The sequence below is a fragment of the Cuculus canorus genome, chromosome 2 (assembly GCF_017976375.1).
Source record: "Cuculus canorus isolate bCucCan1 chromosome 2, bCucCan1.pri, whole genome shotgun sequence".
Lineage (NCBI taxonomy): Eukaryota > Metazoa > Chordata > Aves > Cuculiformes > Cuculidae > Cuculus > Cuculus canorus.
In genome coordinates this window covers 109,793,911-109,812,578 of record NC_071402.1, presented here as the reverse complement: position 1 = coordinate 109,812,578, position 18,668 = coordinate 109,793,911, and the positions used below count along the sequence as shown (strand labels likewise).

General features: G+C 36.5%; 1 protein-coding gene across 1 annotated transcript in view; it reads right to left on the bottom strand.

Annotated features, from left to right (window-relative positions):
• The window catches only part of SEPTIN7 (septin 7), a 66,721-nt gene that overhangs the window by 6,052 nt on the left and 42,001 nt on the right, over positions 1-18,668 (bottom strand). Inside the window, exons 4-11 of the mRNA XM_054057888.1 lie at positions 15,563-15,663; positions 14,812-14,946; positions 11,648-11,765; positions 9,736-9,828; positions 8,422-8,518; positions 6,338-6,389; positions 5,352-5,477; positions 527-547 (exon numbers count right to left, since the gene is read on the bottom strand). Coding sequence (XP_053913863.1) covers positions 527-547; positions 5,352-5,477; positions 6,338-6,389; positions 8,422-8,518; positions 9,736-9,828; positions 11,648-11,765; positions 14,812-14,946; positions 15,563-15,663 — 743 coding nt within the window. The remainder of the gene's footprint in view (positions 1-526; positions 548-5,351; positions 5,478-6,337; positions 6,390-8,421; positions 8,519-9,735; positions 9,829-11,647; positions 11,766-14,811; positions 14,947-15,562; positions 15,664-18,668) is intronic.

Genomic DNA, 18,668 nt, shown 5'->3' with positions numbered 1-18,668 from the left:
TATTCTGTGAAAATGAAAAATTATTCTAGGTATGTGCAAAGTGGAACCTCTGCGAGCCAGTAATAAGATAAAACCATGGTCAGAAAAGATTAGAGTAACTAATTCCCCAACTCAATGAAGAGCTGTAAATTTACAGGTAAGGAGGAAAATTTCACTAATTCTTTATAAGCTTGTCTATATAAACATGATGGAGCTACAGATAGAAACTCGGCAATTTCATAATTTATGCACTTCTATGAATTGTTGAAATTTGATCAAATTTGTCTTGAGGCTTATCCAAAAAAATTTCTAAAGAGGATGGGTTTTTACAGAGATATTTGTCACTGAAAGTATTTATAACTTCCTACAGTTTACAACAGCACAGCTTTAGAACAACAAAAAAAAAATGCTAGGGAAAAATGACCAATGCCAAGAACTGGATAACAGGAAATTGTTTTAAATTTGAAACATTAAACAGTGAAACTCTTTTTGTGTTTAAAGAATTTTTGTCTTTAAGTTTTTTGGAAAAATTTAAATGACCACTTACATGCCTTCAACTGTGTCAAATCTAAAAAACAAAAAATACAGAGGCTTAGCTTAGCATGCTTAAATAAAACCACAAAACCAAAAAGCAATAATTAAAAAAGTAAATTCATTATTAATAAGATTCCTAAAGCTAATTATGTGCTTCCCCAAAAGCAAATTTTTCACAGTAAAAGTAAAGACTGTTAGTTAAAGATTAATATATTTCTTTCAAATTCAGTTAGCAAATCACACCACCACGTAAATACTAATGCAGGTTTGATGTGCAAATACTTTCAGGAATAGTTTCCCTAGAATACGCACGCTTTTAAAGTGATTTTAAATATCTTAGTGACATGAACAACCACTTGCTCTGAACAAGTTTTCAGAAACCGTTGACATATCAAGGCTTATATGTTCATTTAAAAATTGTCACCTACTAAAGGACACGATATTAAAAACCCACGGATACCCCTGTGCTGCAAAAAGAGCACCTGACTACGATGGCCAGCAGAGGTCTCACTGGCGGCTGCGCTCAGCTCTGCAGAAGGCTTGGCTGCAGTGTCACCTCCCCAGAGCAGGACGTTTAACACGAGGATGCTTCGTGTTAGCACTTAATACTACAGGAGAGGGGGGAAAAGCCTGAAGATAAGTTTCTGATATTGTCTCACCATACAGAAACACAAGAACATCAGAACCATTTCACAGAATTCACTAAGACGACAGGTACGAGGAGTTAGAAATAGTCTAAGCTAAGCAGTTACAGAAATACTCTGTAGAATAGTTATAGAACAGTCTAAGCTAAAGACCTTTGCATTGTGTATTTCCTTATCCCGTGCAACAGGTTATTGAATAGAACAGGAGATGGATAATGCTCGTCTTTATGGTGTACAATATGACTTTCAATATAGTAAGGTTTTACTTTTAAACTTACTGAAGAACTGAGCTTCATAGAGCAAACTGAAAAGATTTCTTAAATTAAAATTGTAAATTTCAGAGTAAATGTCAATTTTCACACATCATGTTAGTACACCTGTGAAATTATAATGACCACATAGTTTTAATAGACAAGTTATCCACATATGTGAAGACTATCCTTGACATCTTGGGTTTTTTTAATGGATGGGATGGTGTTGGAAATTTAAAGCAAGCAGACACTAGACCTAAAACACAAAAAAGCCACATAGTCATGGAAAATACTTCCTTTGGATTGCTCTTAGACAATAACTTGCATGTAGAGGAGTCAATTATTTTCACCAAATCAAAGGAGACAAATCAAGAGAAAATTATCACTGAACAGAAGAAATTGCTTCAATTCATCTGCACAGTATTAGTAAAACTTGTAGCACATACTTTTTTTTTTTTAGTCTGCATTTTTGTTCAAAGAAATATGTTAACAGATGCATGAAAAACAAAGTTCAGCTAAGACCATAAAAATACAGCTGTTTTAAAGGTACAAAAGGTCAATCCAGTCTCCAACAGCTGCCAGTAGGAGATACTTCTGGAAAAGTGCAAGAACCGCTGCATGTACATCTCCTCTTACACATACCCTCCCAGATTACAAGAGAACAGCAGGTTAGGAGTTTCCAGAGCCACACAAACATATGGGATCTATCTCCCATGAAAGAATCAGCTTTCCAGAGGACAGGTCAAATATTGCTCCATTTTGAGAGACAGATACTTCTTACAAAAGGCAAGCAACCAAGCATAAAATTCCTAAGGGAAGGGACAGATAAACTGTTAATATCTCTTCTTCCCTCTTGCAAATAATTTCCAGTAAGACAAAAGGTTATCAGGAAAATTCCTACTACGTTAGATTAAAAAGTAGGAAAACACCATGAAGCCAAAAAAGCACATTAAAAAGCTTTAAAAATGCTGCAACTCATCATATGGATACGGTAAGAAGACAATAACAGCATCAGCTGCTTAATAACCATCATATGAATTCAAGAATTTTACCTTTTTAATTTATTAAGTTGCCCTATGTTTGAAAAAACAAACTCTAAGGAAAGGTTCAAAACATTTCTTATAAGTTTGCCACAGATTTTGCTGTCTGTCAAATAAAAATGCAATTATCTATTCAAAAAAACAAAAGAAAACTTGATAGCTAAGGAGTACCGGTTGTATTTAATTCATCCCTGAACTGCAGTACTGCAGGATTCTAAGGGATAGATTTCTTATGGAGAAAATTGTCCCACAAGGCACTTTTACCTAAAATATTGCGGTGGGACACCACAGTGACCTGAGATGGCAGAGATGCAAAAGTAAGCAAACTTCAGAAAGCACAGTCATTCCAGACCCTCTTAGCACAAATTCTGGCTAAAAAAGGAAATCTCAGGAATGCTGTCAGCAGCTGACTAGGGGAGAATGGACAACACAAAAACAGTCCTGACACCTTCTGGTATATACATTTATACAAAAATGCATCTTATATTTGGAATATGGGAATAAAAAAATAAAACAAATCACTGCATTATTCTTTTAAAAAAAGAACATAGAATAACCAATCCTTACTTCAATTAAGCACCAGACTAAGTGTGTAGGTGCACACTAACAGAAATCTAAGCAGGCACAAAAAGCAGTAAGAAGTATCATTAAAAATAAGTTTTCTAAATCTTAGGAAACCATACTAAGATTTGGAAGAGAATAAGAAACAGTACTAAACAACACACAAAAAAATATCAGAACAGCCTCCTCCAATAGTAAACTGCAATGAAAGTTTCACTTTTCAGTACGCAATAGCAAATAACAAAAAGTATAGTAAAAATAGTAAAAAATATAGTAATAGTATGTTATTATGGAAGTCCTGGAGGAAATGCAATATTTTCTGTTCAACTATTAATGCACTGACATTTCAGCAAAGAGAAAGCTGTCTCAAGTTCTTCCACTCAAGCACATTTTCTCCTCTGATGTGCCCACCTGCACTGTTATGTTCTTAAATGTACAAACTATCTCACAGGCCTCCTGCTCAATTTTTCCACAGTGCACGTGGAAAAGTTTATCTCATTTAGTAATTGCAGTTCTTAAAAATCCTCCTTTCCCTACCATCAATACTGTGCTGCTATGACGACAAGCACAGCTCAAGAAATACTTGCTATGCGCATTCAGAAACCTTGAGATGTGAGCCAGAGATAACATGATGGCAAGAAGCACAACAGTGAGAAACAGTAACCACTGTGTTAAGGATACACATATTTGAAGAGCACTCTTTTTAAGACTCAACCTCACTTAAAACTTTTTCTGAATATAAGGACACTTTTGAAAAGTTGATATATCTGACATATACTATTATATTTTTTGTCACTGCTGAGCAGGGAAGTCTCAAGTAGGCTCACAACAGATGAAACTAAATCATGTCCACTTAAATCATTCCCTCGCTGCCACTTTCAAAGCACTAAGATAGCACAGAATAGACACCCCTTTAGTGAAAAATTACTTTGTAAGTGTCATACAGATGGGAATAGCATATATTTCTATCTGATTTCAGGGATTTTTTTCAGGAAGAACAGCAGTAACTTGGCATATGATTAGCTGAACAGAACAGCACCCTATACTTTAGTTGAGGAATTTGTATTTAAGTAGAATACTAATGCTTAATAATTTAATCATTAGTTATTGTTGATACTGTTGATACATGTAGAGCAGGAAATATACTTAGAGTCTAGCTATTCTAAAAAAGCATTATACAACACAGAACATAGCAAAGCCTGCTTTTAAATCTTTCAATAACCTCATGAGGTTGGCAAACAACTTGTTGTCAGAGGTAACTAAAACTACATATTAGAGTAAAAAAAAAAAAAACCTTGGCAAAATCAAAACCCAAACCCCGTGCATTGCAACTCTCCTCTCAAAAAAAGATGAAGATGTTGCAATAATTTCCCTGCCATGATAAGCAACCATAGAAATAGACAGAGTCCCAGGCCAGCACTTCAAAGATGACAGCAGTAGGTCTGGAGTTTTAAAGTTTCTAAACAAATATTAACTCATTCTTCTCAAAAACATCCCTGACACCAAGTACAGAGCATTCATGCCAAAAGAACCAACCAGTAATCCTGAAAGCAGTACATAAACCAAAAGAGAAACAGTAATCCACAAAAACTTTGCAGTACGTACTAGTGAAATAAAACTTAGAAACAGTAAATGTAAGGATTCTTTTCAGAAGTGAAGGAGCACAAATCCTATGAGAAGTGGCTGAAGAAACTGGGACTGTTTAGCCTGGAAAAAGGAGGCCGAGGGGTCATTATCACTCTCTACAACTACCTCAAAGGAGGTTCTACGGAGGCTGGTGTTGGTCTCTTCTGCCAAGTAACAGGTGACAGGACAAGAGGAAATTGCCTCAAGTTGCACCAGGGTAGGTTTAGGCTAGGTATTAGGAAATATTACTTCACTGTAAAGGTTGTCAAGCACTGGAATATGCTGCCCAGGGAAGTGGGTGAGGCACTATCCCTGGAGGTATTGAAAAGATGAGCAGATGTCATGCTTAGGGACATGGTTTAGTGATGGACTTGACAGTGTTAGTTTTATGGTTGGATTCGATGATCTTAAAAGTCTTTTACAATCTAAATGATTCTGTGAATTTAACTAAAACCCATTTATTTAGTTCAGTTAAACTAGTGTAAACCTTAGTGAAATAGATAAAAACAAATTCTAGCATAAATGAGAGATATACAGTGTTCAGACCAGAACACAGCGAAGAGGCGATTTACTGAAGGATGAATACAAAATCACCACCACACCCCCAAGAAACCCCAAACCAAAAATGCCACCACAAATACACAAAACCATCACCAACAAAAAAAACACCCAGAGCAAAAAGACTGAAGTGCAATACGATCTTAACAAGAACTTACTTTGTTAGCTGCCCTTTATTTTTGTTGTTGTCAACACCATTGTATGTAACAGCTGCCAGTTTTCTGCTTCTGTAGTTCTCATAATGTACATTGTTAGTGACATCCTTCAGGTCCTGCATATGAGTTCTGTCAATAAGTGTAGTTTATCAGCTTAGTGTACAAATACAAAGTACTATCTGAAAAAATCAGTTCATGTTCATTTTGCAGATTGACTTGATTAAATTATATCCCTCCATTAATGTCCCATTCGCCTCTATGTTGTCAATCTTCATTTAAATTAGAGTTGTCAGGACAGTAAAGTCTCAGAAATACCAAACTCTTTTGCACTATAGTTTGCAGTATTGCAAATGTTAGCTTACAAGACTAGACTGTGGATAAGCTTGCAAGGATTCAGAGAACAGATATGAAAACTATGTATTACCACTGCAGTAGGTACACTAAAGCATGTTAGTCAATTAACAAACTCAAAACTTCCTAGTTCCTAAGTCTGCAAAAGCTAGAAGTTAAAGATTATGATTAAAAAATAGCTTGCTTTAATTATTTTCCATTGTTAGCAAAGCTTAATAATCAAACTAAGAGTTGTTCCAGCAGAAGTCACTGAACTGCTGTGAGTATAGAACACTGTGTCTACCACTACGAAGCACAGGCAGTCTTGCTTTAAGACAGCTGCAGCACTGAAAATTTTTTAAAACTGCCTACAACTAAGTAGACATCAGCACGCACTAACAGAAAACTTGGGTTCCTATGGTTTACCACAATTTTTAAGAACAAGTAATCTGAAAGTAAAGAGAACTATTAAAAAAAAGTATCATTATCACCACTACAGCTTGCTAAATAAGTGGTTAAACAAGATATAATAAAGATATTGCTTTGGATTAAAAATTATTGTATGAATTCACTAGCTCAAATCCTTTTTTTCTTCAATATATGACACTCCAATCTCTCAGGCATACTAGAAAACTTAGTATTACCTGTAAGTTACTTACCTTATCAACATGTTCCTCAGAATTGTGAAATCACAGTGTTCACCGTTTTCAACTAAAGAAAGACATAAATTTTTGTTGAGATGCCAACTAAAACATGCAGCTTACACAGAGGTAGGGCTCTGTAGCTGTTACCCATCTCCTACATCCATTCCCACCACAGATTGCTTCAAGCCTTTGGAAGTAAACACAGTATGCGTGTTTATAGTAGGAGAGCATTAACAATATAGCTATATCTTGCCAGCAAAGTTCCTGTGCTCCCCTATGCCACGCTGAGCTAACTGTACTCCAAGTCAGTACAGCAGAATAAGCTACCCCAACAGAAATGCAGTTTTGTCAGTTTAACTAACTTGATGACCCTCTGGAGGCCCTGCCAGCACAGCTGTATAATTATCAGATACTAACTAGAGACCTCAGTTTAGATCCAGCTATATCCAAAACCTTCAGAAGACAGACTTGACACAATCTATTTTTCCCAGCCCCATGAAATGAGTTGCAAAAGTCTCAACCTTAATGTGGATTTATGTCTTTAATAACTAAGCAATGGAAGGTCATATATTTAGTTGCATACAGCTGCCTAAAGACAAAAGCAGAGGGTTGGCAGCTGTCACAGATGCCACCTATTGCAGCTGTGCCTAACATGTCGCTACTGCAGAAGAGGCTGATGCTGTGATGTGTGATTTCCCTGATAGATAATGAAATGACACTGGAGGAGAATGCACAGCCCCCAATGCTTTGCTGTGCAGGCAGAGAAGGCAACATACAAAGTTCTTAACATACACAAAAGAAAGGCACGAGGCAGGTTTCAGTGTGCCCCTGAAGTAGCAATGGACATTTTCACAAGAATGAGAATGAAAAACAGGGCAAAGGAATTAAAATAACCCACGTAAGTTCAGTGAATCCTACAGAAAAATGAAGCACAAAGCCTCTTCATGCGTCTACCTCGCATCTGTACCCCTGCATTATTTTATTCCACTGTTTTACTGGTAAGTCCTACTCAGATAAAGTCACACTCCCCAAAAAGCACCATGGCAAAGCATTCTGTCTGTAGCTGACAGACTCAAAGCCACTTTAAAATGTTCCTTTTAGTTAGGCTGTAGCTCTCCCCTTCCAAAACTTGTACATGAGTGTGAAACATCCACAAAGTTTATTTTAAAAGAAAGAAAACCAGCACCATTTTTGTACATTCCCAAATATGCCTTAATATAAAGCTGAATCCTCTCTGGTGCAGCTGGTTTTTACTTTCTGCCAAACCTCATTTCCTGCCAGACATGCACTTCAAAGTGCTAGAGCATTTCTCTTTAAAGTATTGGTCCACACTCTTGCTGGCAGTTGGGGGTTTTTTTTGTCTATTTTACACTGCATCAAATTTATAGCTCATTGCTCTTGGAAGGCAGATATCGTAAGAAAAAGTCTCTTTATTCAATACATGCACACTACAAGGAAAAAATCAGTCTAATAACAATTGTTACACAGCACGGTGCAAGCTTTATTTTTCATGTGCCTTTTGAAATAAGTGAATAGCATTAAAGCAGAAGTCAGAAGAACACACTTTCTTCTGTTGTAGAGGCTTGAAGATAACTAAGTTTTAAATGGATAATGAAAACCCCCTACCAACACTATTCAGCTAATTACAAGGTACCTTTCTGTTGATATACTCCTGCAATTAATACTCAGATATTTTGGGGGAAAAAAAGTTTTCCAGAAACTTTAAATTGAATTTATTCTCGTCAAGCTGAATAAATTACACTTATAATGGGAATACTTTTGAAAGAAAAAGTTGCGAAAAAACACAGTTTTTATATGGAAAAATACAACGTTAGCAAACAGTTGTAATTTAAGTGTCATCACCAACTACAGTGAGTTACTACAGGTTTTACAATTCCTCACAGAGCCTTCACAGGAATCTGCTTGCAAAGTTACATTTTGCTGAACATTTACCTTGTTCGAAGGCTGTCAGAATAACAAAATGGTACATTCAATAAATTCCAGACCAACGCACATTGAGATTAGTCATTTCAAACATTTAAAATAGAGACTAACGTCTAATAAGTTTTAAATGGATAAAAATCACAAGAAAGCCTTACCTTCTGCAACACCCCACGGGTACTGCCTTCCTCTAACTCTCTTGCCGTTGACTTCAATGATCGTATTACTACCTACCACAGCAAGAGGTAAACGGTCCTACAAGATAAAATTATTACTTCATTTCTACTGCCAAAAGATACTGAAAGCACTCTCATGGTATAAACTTGATGCAAGCCTGTTTGCTGTTATCACACCGCAATGCAGCTTACCAGAAATGCAAGCCTACTTATGTTTACTGACCTCTGTCCAGCTAAATGACATCTATATACACATATCCTGCTTTGAAATTCCTTACAGTGCCGTATTCTGTAAATCTAGCTAAGAAACAGACATTACTGTTACTAGATAAGCTAAGCAACAAGCAAACCATTCCCTCTTTGATTGCACAGTAATTATTCATCAAGATGTATTCCCACTGGCTACAAGGACTGTTACTTTGACTGGATATTGTAACCATTTTCAAGGAGTTTGCCAAGGAACCACTCCAAGTTCTTGTTTTCAGTCCAACCAAAAATCTCTAGAGTGTAACAAGCAACAAAGAAGCCTAGAGCAGCTTCAAGAAGCTGAAAGGAACAGTGTACAAAGCTAAGTATTTCGGACTTCTGTCCTTGCTTTGTCCTGCTTTTCTCCTTTAGGTTTAGTCCCAGACCATCTTTCATTTGTGTTTTATCTGTTGTGGGCAATTCCTACACTAACAGAAAAACATAAAAGCTCTAAGCTCTTACAGGCTGTTGAAGCTACTGAACAAACAGAAGCAAGGCTCAAGAAATGTATATGAGGTGGACTTCAGCATAAAAGAACAATGCTCCCCACCCCTCAAATAAGAGTAAACAAAGAACAGCCTGGCAGCCCTTTTGATTTTCTTTAGTCATTCATCTCCATTATGGTTTCAGTGTATCAATTACTCAGGCAGCTATTAACTGTAATGCACACACTTCGTGCCACTGCACACCTCTGTCTGAAAGACAACCTTTGCCTCCTTCAAAGCTCACAAACACACAAAATGTGGTAGGTGGATAAAAGTCAAATAGAAATGCAATTAAAAAAGTGATATTTAATGGTTTATTAATGAGTATGTGATCTAGTGCTCCAATTCTGAATTCTAGCCAATTCTGAATTTTAGCCATAAAGAGAATTAAGTTGCCTGTCTGAGAAGAGTGTCATTCTTTGCTGAGGAACGGTGACTCTTATAACAGCTTTATATCTGATTTTTATCTTCTAAATATTTTGGTGGGTTCTTCAATAATGACAAAAAGTCCTTCATTCTCAATCCTCCCTGCAAGGAAGAAGTTTTTTAAAAGAAAATTCTTTACCTTTATCTTTTTAACAATCTTATTTTCTTCTTCATCATCTGTTTCTGGAAATTCATATATTTTAATTTTGTGCTCCTGGATTTCTTTCATTATCTAAAATTAAAAAAAAAAAAGTTATTTATTTCAGGAATTCATACTTTGTAATGACTCTATTTCTTGCTGCAATCTGACTCCCCCCGGCTTTGTTTATTTCTAAGATGCTTGCATGTTAAGATGACTAAGTTACATGACAAAACTTGTACTTTTTTCACACCATCAGGCAACGCCAAGGAATATCAGCATGACCAGCTCTTCTTGGTCAGGAGAAGACAGGATCAGAGCCAGAGCCTCACAGTTAACAGAACTTTATCCACTAACACAAGGTAGCAAAAATGAATGGCAGTTTTCTACAACTGGGCAAACATATTTACACTAATGGGAATTCTAAGTGCAAAACCTAATACAATACAGCTTAAATTCTCAGACTAGTCTAGTAGTCGTGTATCTTAAGAAAGAAATCAGAATAGATAGCTGCAGGCACACTTCGGTCCTTTGAATTTCCACAATAGTTACTGCTGTCACTCCTATTCTCTTCTGTTTCTAGCTCACCTGAGCATCAGTTGCTTGAAGCTAGATCACCTGCCTATTCTAATAGAGCTCGTGACTGACAGACTGACTCTACTGGTTAGTTGTACCGAAAAGTATTTGCAAGCACTACTGACAATTTAAGAATAACTGACAGCATCATCAAAAATGAGACTGTACTGCTTTGGTGCCTGATTTGCCTGAAGGTTATTTTTAAGAACAAGATGATTAGTTTTGCAGAATTTTAGAATGGAAACCATATTAGACCATTTAACTGACAGCTACACTGCAGAGCCCTGGGGAATACCTCGGGTTCATGGATTTGCAATCTTGTAAAATTATAAGTTTCCAATTTATATAAGGATTTCTTTTCAAAGTTTGATTCAGGCAAGTCTCCACTATTTAGCATTCAATATATTGACACAGCTGCTTATTTATCAAGAAATAGTCTGTGTTCCACCATTTATTCCTTCTTTACAATAAAACAACCCATGCAATGCAACCAGAACAGATTTCAGGTCCATAGCACCTTGCTTAAGTTCCACCAAGACAGAAAATATCCTTTAATTTTCAGTTTTAAATCAAAATCTTTGCAGACAGCATCTCTTAACGCGAACCTCTTTTCAGAGCCTGTGTTCTTCTAAAAAAGGACTGGATGCAGTTTAATAAAACAAACTCTATGCCTTGTCTTGTTCTGTTCTGGGTCCTTCTTATCTGCTTTATACAACCCAGGAAAGCCTAAATGCTCTATTCTGATCACATAGTTGAAGTACAACATAAACCACTTGGAGACATGAATATCAAATTTATTCTACAAATGCAAATAAATTATATCAGTTTTATCAATATTAGAATTAGTTCATAATCTTTAAAATGCCATAGGCCACGACTGAAGAACAGGTATACCAATTGTCATTGAGCACCCAAGACATCTTTAATAAATGCAGGATATCAGCGTAACAGTGAATACCACAATAAAAATCAATAATACTGTAACACCATTAAATACCTTTTAAAAAAAAAAAAAAAAACCCAAACCACACAACTTCTGTTAGGCATCTAAATCTTGAAAGCTTCCTTCCTTCCTTACTGATTTTTATCTCAGCAGTGAATTATTTCACTTGCCAAGAACCACACTACACTTCAAACCTCTTCCCCTGAGGATAGAAACAAGATTATTTCACCAAGAAATATAATTAAATCTAGAGATATAAATTACTTAGCTTTGCTGTCTGAAGTCATTGCTTCAGGGTTCAAACTTTGCATGTAAGAAGTTAAATCTCACCATTTCCATAGGGAACAACTTACTAAATTATCCCATGTTGTAAATATTAATCTTTCAACTCACCTGTTTTTTAAACTGTTGGCATTCCTCAGGTGTAAGTGTGTCTGCTTTGGCAATAAGTGGAATGATATTCACTTTTTCATGCAGGCGCTTCATAAACTCTATATCCAAAGGCTTAAGTCTGAAAGACAGGATTAGAGCTTTGCAATTTATATTAATTAAACAAGAATGTGCAAATAATTTAAGATTTGTCCTGACAACTACTCTTAAGACACTGATTTATGAGTGATTGATGTTTGAATGAAATTCAAAAGGCTACCTGCAATTGCTACAGGAAATCCCCTAACACTGTATAACACCAGGGGAATAAGTCAGAAGTTAATGTAATTAGTAGTCATGAGATTTCTGCTAGCTGAAATTATGCTCATTTAAGCAAGTGATAAGAACTCTGCTATGAAGGTAGCAAATTTTGCATCATTAGCTGGAAGACAATCCCATTTAAAGCCTGATTCTTGTGAATCACGCTGTTCACATACCCAGTTTCAGTTTCTGAAAGCCATGTTAATTTGTGTGCTTCTTCCTGACAGTGGGCTGCGAGATTAATTTTATTTTTTTAAGACATTAGGTTGCCGAAGACCATTAACTCTGTGGCCTGTATAAAATGAAGTAAAAATATCTCATCTGTAAATCACTGTGTATAACAAAAAGACGATTATGAAAGTAGATGATGATGTAAAAACTAGAACAACCACCATATGGGTACATAAAACCCCACTGATATGAGTCGAAGTGGTCAATGCTTCCTGCTTGCAAAAGTAAAGCCACAGAGGTTTCGATGTATTAATGCTTCAGAATTATAGCAAGTTTAGTCAGGCTTAAAGGATTCACTTGAAGGATTTAACAAGATTATTTCTCATATAAAAGAAATTAGGATTAGGAAAATCAAAACCAGATTCATCTGGTGCTCAAATTTAGCTTCTCCTCCAAACCATATAGACACATATACAAAAGAATAAAGAAAACATTAAAGAAAATATACTTAACTTTATTTAACATTTTCTATCTGCCACTGAAATTCTAAGCTTCTCAACATGTTTACATCAAAAAGCTAACATTAATCCACATCTGGATTAAGAGCACTGGTTAACCATTCACCTTAACATGCTTCCTCTTTCCTCGCTTCAAAAACCTACCTAAGGCAACACCAGGTTGGAGGCCAGTTGCCAAAGCAGAATAGTTCAGAACCACAATGGTGCTCACCTCAAGGCCTTGAGTTTGAAGTTGAGAACAAGGCAGGAAGCCTTTACGCAAAGATCCTAGAACTGCAGAAAGAGGCTGCAATTTATTATCACCCTATTCACTTACCTGGAAGGCTCCTCTCACCCCTTCACTCTCCCTCCTACCCCAACACAAACTAACCCATCAGTTCAGATGTTTGTGGGGGAAAAGCTAAAAGTGGTGGGATGTGTTAAATGGAAGGACCTAACTGACAACTTTTTTTACTTTATGAACTGTTAACAAGCTGGGTTTTACAAATGTATTAAGTCATAAGAACAAACAGAAGCAAGTTCACCTACTAATGCTTTAATTCAATATAAATACAACCATGCACTACTAAGAGGGAAGAGTACACTACTCGATAAACGACATGTGCTGCTCTCTGCACAGGAAACATGACCTAAGACTGCATCGCCACAAAAACCAGGTAGGAAGTGAACAATGGCCTTACAGGGAAGACAGTACCTTAAAAGAGGAACTGAATGTTTACATGAGCCCAAATTTACTTTGTGCTCCATTCATTTCCCTAATTAGATGACAATTCCAAGCATCTACTCCAGTAATTGAAAGACACTATGCAAACCTAGCTCAACTTCACACTTTTTTTCCCTCACAAGAATAACCTGAAATACATACTTTTCCAGCTTCTAGTCTCAGAAATTTAGTGACCAAAACTTAATTTATCTGAAGCACTGTCTCTGTTTTTGCTTACAAAGAATTTGTATCTCCCACTGGTTTAGAAGTTTTAAAAAATAAAAGAGAGGGTGGGGGTGTGGAGAGAAGACAACTGTTCACTTGAAGAACCTCAAAGTTATACTTAAAAAAAAAAAAAAAAAGCCTAACACAAGGAATGGATAATTTTCCCTTTATTTAAATGACATTTTGATTTTGCACAGTAGTAAAACAGTATATGTCAAGGTTTCAAGTGTTTGCATTTAAAATTGACATGCATGTTGAGCAGAACTGACATTACAAACATGCATCTTGAACAACAACCAATAAAAAAGTTTAGTTAAGGTGACCCTACATAAGAAAAACTCTTCTCCAACCTCCAATACTTCTTTCCAAATTTGAGAAGTCTGTCTAGTTCCAAATTATTAGAACCATTCTGATGCTAACTACAGAAGCCAAGTGTAAGACCTGGCAGTCTTCATTGCTTGAGGAACATTCCTCAGAACAGCTTCATAACTTGCTTCAACAAGTTTTACTACTTTTGACCTATACAATGGAATAGCCTGCTCATCTTCTCCTCCTTCTGGTTTTGAATGTGTGACTTAAGAGTCTCTGACAAATTTAATCAGTTATAAAAACAATGATAAAACACTAAGCAAGCATTTTCAGATATAGCCAATCTGCATCTAATACACCATGGAAATGCAGTTCTCTCCCTCCACCACTAGATAGAAGTCTGATCAAGTTAAAAACTAAGTACTGGTGGATGATTGCATAATAATTCAAAAAATCCAGAACGCCTACATTGGAATTGTCACTAGACAAAAGACTACAACCCAGGTGAACTACACCCAATTCTTATGAGGATACATTAAATTTACCATCTTTAATTTCTCATTAAAATCAAAGAGAGAAAGGAAGAGTGGAAAGGGAAAATCCTTTTGCTGTTAGTGTGAACCAGTTTTGCCTAATGTGAACAAAAAGGCATACAGATCACAGAGAGGGCACTTGTAAGCATCTATGTATTTTTAATTGTCCTAATACTATTTTTCTTGATACATAATGTGCAACCATTTTCTCTCGTGTTCTAACTTATTACTTGTCTGGATTGTCAGTGTTTGACAAGCTGAAGTAAAGCCCATCTTTGAAATTAAGCACAGTCCATAGGTCATTAAGAAAATCCTATTCGGAACTTTACGCAATTAAGCATGCCAAATTAGGATGGTTTTCTGAGATAAAAGACAGAGAAAGGAAAAACAAAATACACTAATACGAACCCATGTCCTGAAGGAGCAATGAAGTATAAACAACACTGCACTCTATTATCTGGCATCTGACGTCTGTTCACTCGAGATTCTGCATTCAGGTAATCCTCAAATTTACTGTCAATGTAGTCGATAACTGGCTGCCAGCTGCAGAGGTTACATGAATAAAAACCTGTAAGTTTTATATCATTTATGTAAAAAAAGTCTGTCTTTGCTAAGAAATAGATGCACGCTATTCCCCCACGGCTTGCTTTTTTTGTTTTAAGAGACTCCCAACACAGCACATTTCAAGAGGCCAGCTCCTCAACATACAAACGAGTCTCATAGCTCCAAAGATGCAATCTGGGAGTTCACTGAAAACCCCTTTCAAACACAATTACCTTCATTGTAATAGCATTAAGCAGAACACTTACGAATAGTGGCCAAAGGAATACGCTCTACCAGTCACATCTTGTGACAGCAGAGAAGCCTGTTCTGCACGCTGTGTGTGTGAATAAAGAGCCAAATGCTCCACTCACTTTAAAGGGAAAAGCTGATAGCATTTCAATCTACTTATAGAGGTACTTGGAATTACAGTAGTCAATATTTTCAGCTAACTGAAAAGTGCATTAATATTTTAACTGAAGGCCAAAGTGTGCATTTAAAAAAATGTCACAAGGTATTATATCTCAAACACACAAAGAGTAGAATTCAGAATTATGTATGGGAAATATTCAGAAATATTCAGAAATATGTATGGGAAAACATACAAAGAATGTCTTACCAATTACTATTATCCACAGCATCTCCAAATCCTGGTGTGTCAACTATTGTAAGTAGTAACTGAACACCACCTTCTTTGATTAAAACTTTTGACTGCTCAACCTGTAAAATGAATAAGATTAATTTTTTAGCAACTTAGTCATCCATTTGAAACACTGGGAAAAACATTCAATTAATAAGTAGTCTGACAAAGAATGGATAACTTTCCTACTTCAGAGGAACACTGTGTCCGTGTTTTGCCTATAAAATCACAATAATGTAATCATTATTATGTTTTAAAGAAAAATGAGGGGCCATAATTTAAATAAAGTCAGTGATAGAAGAATCCATCTAAGTATATAGGTTATCTTAACTTCTGTTTAAATGGGAAAAACCCTAACCAACAACTATTAATGCCAGTATGCCAGTATTAGAAAAACAGTTCTGAGATATCCAGACCTGATAAATCAGGCATTATACTTGATGAAACTGCGAACTTTGGTCACTTCAAAGAAAATTACACTTTTCAAAACTAATTATCCCCTCAAACACTTTAGACTCTATATTTCTACTCCTGTTAATATCTTTTTAAGAATATATTTATTCTTCAGCCAGTATAGCGCTCGGGAAAGGAATCATAGAATGGGATGGTTTTCTGTTACAAGTTGATTGACACTAGAAGGTAATACAATCTAGCTGCAATCTGCTGAGCTAAACCTCATGTGACTGTAATGGATTGGCTCCAGTTAGCTCAGGTCACTGATGGAAAGCTGGCTCAGAGGGCAACTGCACCATCACAAAGCATGATGCAAGACCTGGGATGTGGGAACGTGTGCTTCAAGTCCTGACGACCCATCTGTGGCACAGCTCAGTCAGCTTGCAGTAAGCATGTCAAACAGTTTAAGCGTGTCATGACACACAAAATTTAGGCTAAACAGCACATGGACAGCTACTCTCCTCTTTCTACGAATATCTCAGTAATTACTGATAGAGCCAGTGTCAGATGTATCTGCCTGAGAAAGTACTGTATCCCACCGTCCTATCCATCAGTCTGATGCGCAAAGAAATGACAAACTCATGTTAGCGTGTTGGTTCATTCTAATTGCTCACACATTTAATCATAGGGTTTTCTCCCTCAATATTAAGACAATTTCTATGAAATCACTAGTGACGCTGTTTTCTATTCATGGATTCAAGAAATCAACCATGCCAGTCATTCACTTAGAGCCACACATGAGCTGGCAGATACTAACGCCACCTTGTTTCTCACTGCTTAACATTTCTTAAGCCTCCTGAACCCTAACTGGAGAAAGAAAAGAAAGTTATATTTAACCAGGTGAACACCCGTAATAACATTCAGGAATATTTCAAAGGGAGTAGAAACTTGGATAACAAATCCTACATGCATGATCTTTTCACCAGCTCAGGATTTGAGCGAGATTGTAACAATGCTGCTTATGTGCTTGCACATCCCTAATTATATAGAGGAAACAGACTCTCACAGCCACACCTGAACATTGTTGCAAATGCTTTGCAATCACTGGTTATGTGATGCAATGTAAATCTACAAGAGAAATTAACACTGCAGAAAGTCAAACTAAATACCTCTTATACAAGCAAAGCACTAATTGTAACTCAGAAGAGAACATAGAGAAACACAGAAAATGGTAACTAACTGCAAAGAAAGCTCCACATTTAACCCCTGAGTATTTTTATCTGCTCATCAGTAAGGATTCTATCTGAGCCAGATTAATCCCCTTCACTGCTAGGTCTCAAAAAAATTAACTCAGCTACCCAATGGCTGTATACAGCATGCAATGTCAGGAGGTGGTTCCTCACCCAACAAAAAGACAAAAAAGATACATAAGGCAGCTTCATAAAACAGAAGTCCCCAGCACTATGCTACCTGGACGCTAGTCACAGAAGAATCCAAGCTGGGTGAACTTTGATGTCACTCAATTCAATCTCCTACTTAAGCAACACTTACTGTAGGGTTAGGAAGGTTTAAAAAAAAAAAAAGAAATTAAAAACCCCCACCTTCAGACACAACCAAGTCATGCTTTCTCTAACTGTAAAACTCTTATCCTTCTGAAGGTGCTCAGTCCAAAGCCCTAAGAGCCAAAGAAACGATACAGTGCTTTAAAACTTAAATTTTAATTGTGGTGAATGCATATCCTACCCCCAAGTTCCATGGAGAAATTTATTGCACACAATCAGTGCCAGAACACAAGAGGGTAATCCCCAGCCACATAAGTCAACTCAGCCAAGAGTTTACTACTCACAGGCTTTAACAAACAGTAGATTAACTTCTGATTCCTCGCATTCTTTCTGCTATCTTGCATACAGCGGTGAGAGAGCCGTCCTATAACCAAGCTCTCTGCAAGTATAAGAAACCTGTAACACTTTCCAATTTCTAGAGATGATAATGTTAAGAGCTCTACTTTTGCCAAGTGCTACATGGTATCAGCTTTATTCTCCAGCACAAAAATTTCCAGCAAGAACCATTAAATCATTAAGCACTCACAGTGGAATGGTTTTACAAAAGAAACAATAAAACATTATCTTGAACGTGTGTTTATAACAAAGGAAAGGGAAGGTCAGGAGATCCTCAGAAATGTCACGCCAAACATTTTTCCTGATTCTGAATGCTTGTGAAAAAATAAAAATGCGTGGCTGAATTTGTGAAGTCACCTTCTGACATGTAGCCTACAGTAACTAAATCTCTGCAGACAGTGCTAATGATTTCCTGGCTAGTGAGGACTTAAATTTATTCTTACTTTTCATAAATTCACGTAGGTATCTTGCTATCAGAGCAGAGTTTTCAAAAACCTACAGAACAAGAAACATTAGTTGAATAAATTAAAATGTCCTGCACTTTTGTTGTGGACAGTCAGATCATATCCACCGCATATTATTGTAAGTGGTAGAGATTGCTGGTAAGAGAAGAATCTGTCAAAAAGCCTCTATAAAGCTGCATTTTCTAACCTAAATGGATGTGTCCATACATGGTCAAAGGCACAGAAAGCAGCAACATCTGGAAAAGATCCAGAAAATCACTGTAAACTAGTGTCATTCATAGTTAAGCATCCAACTGCATCCTATCATCTGGTTTAAAAGTATTCCCAAGG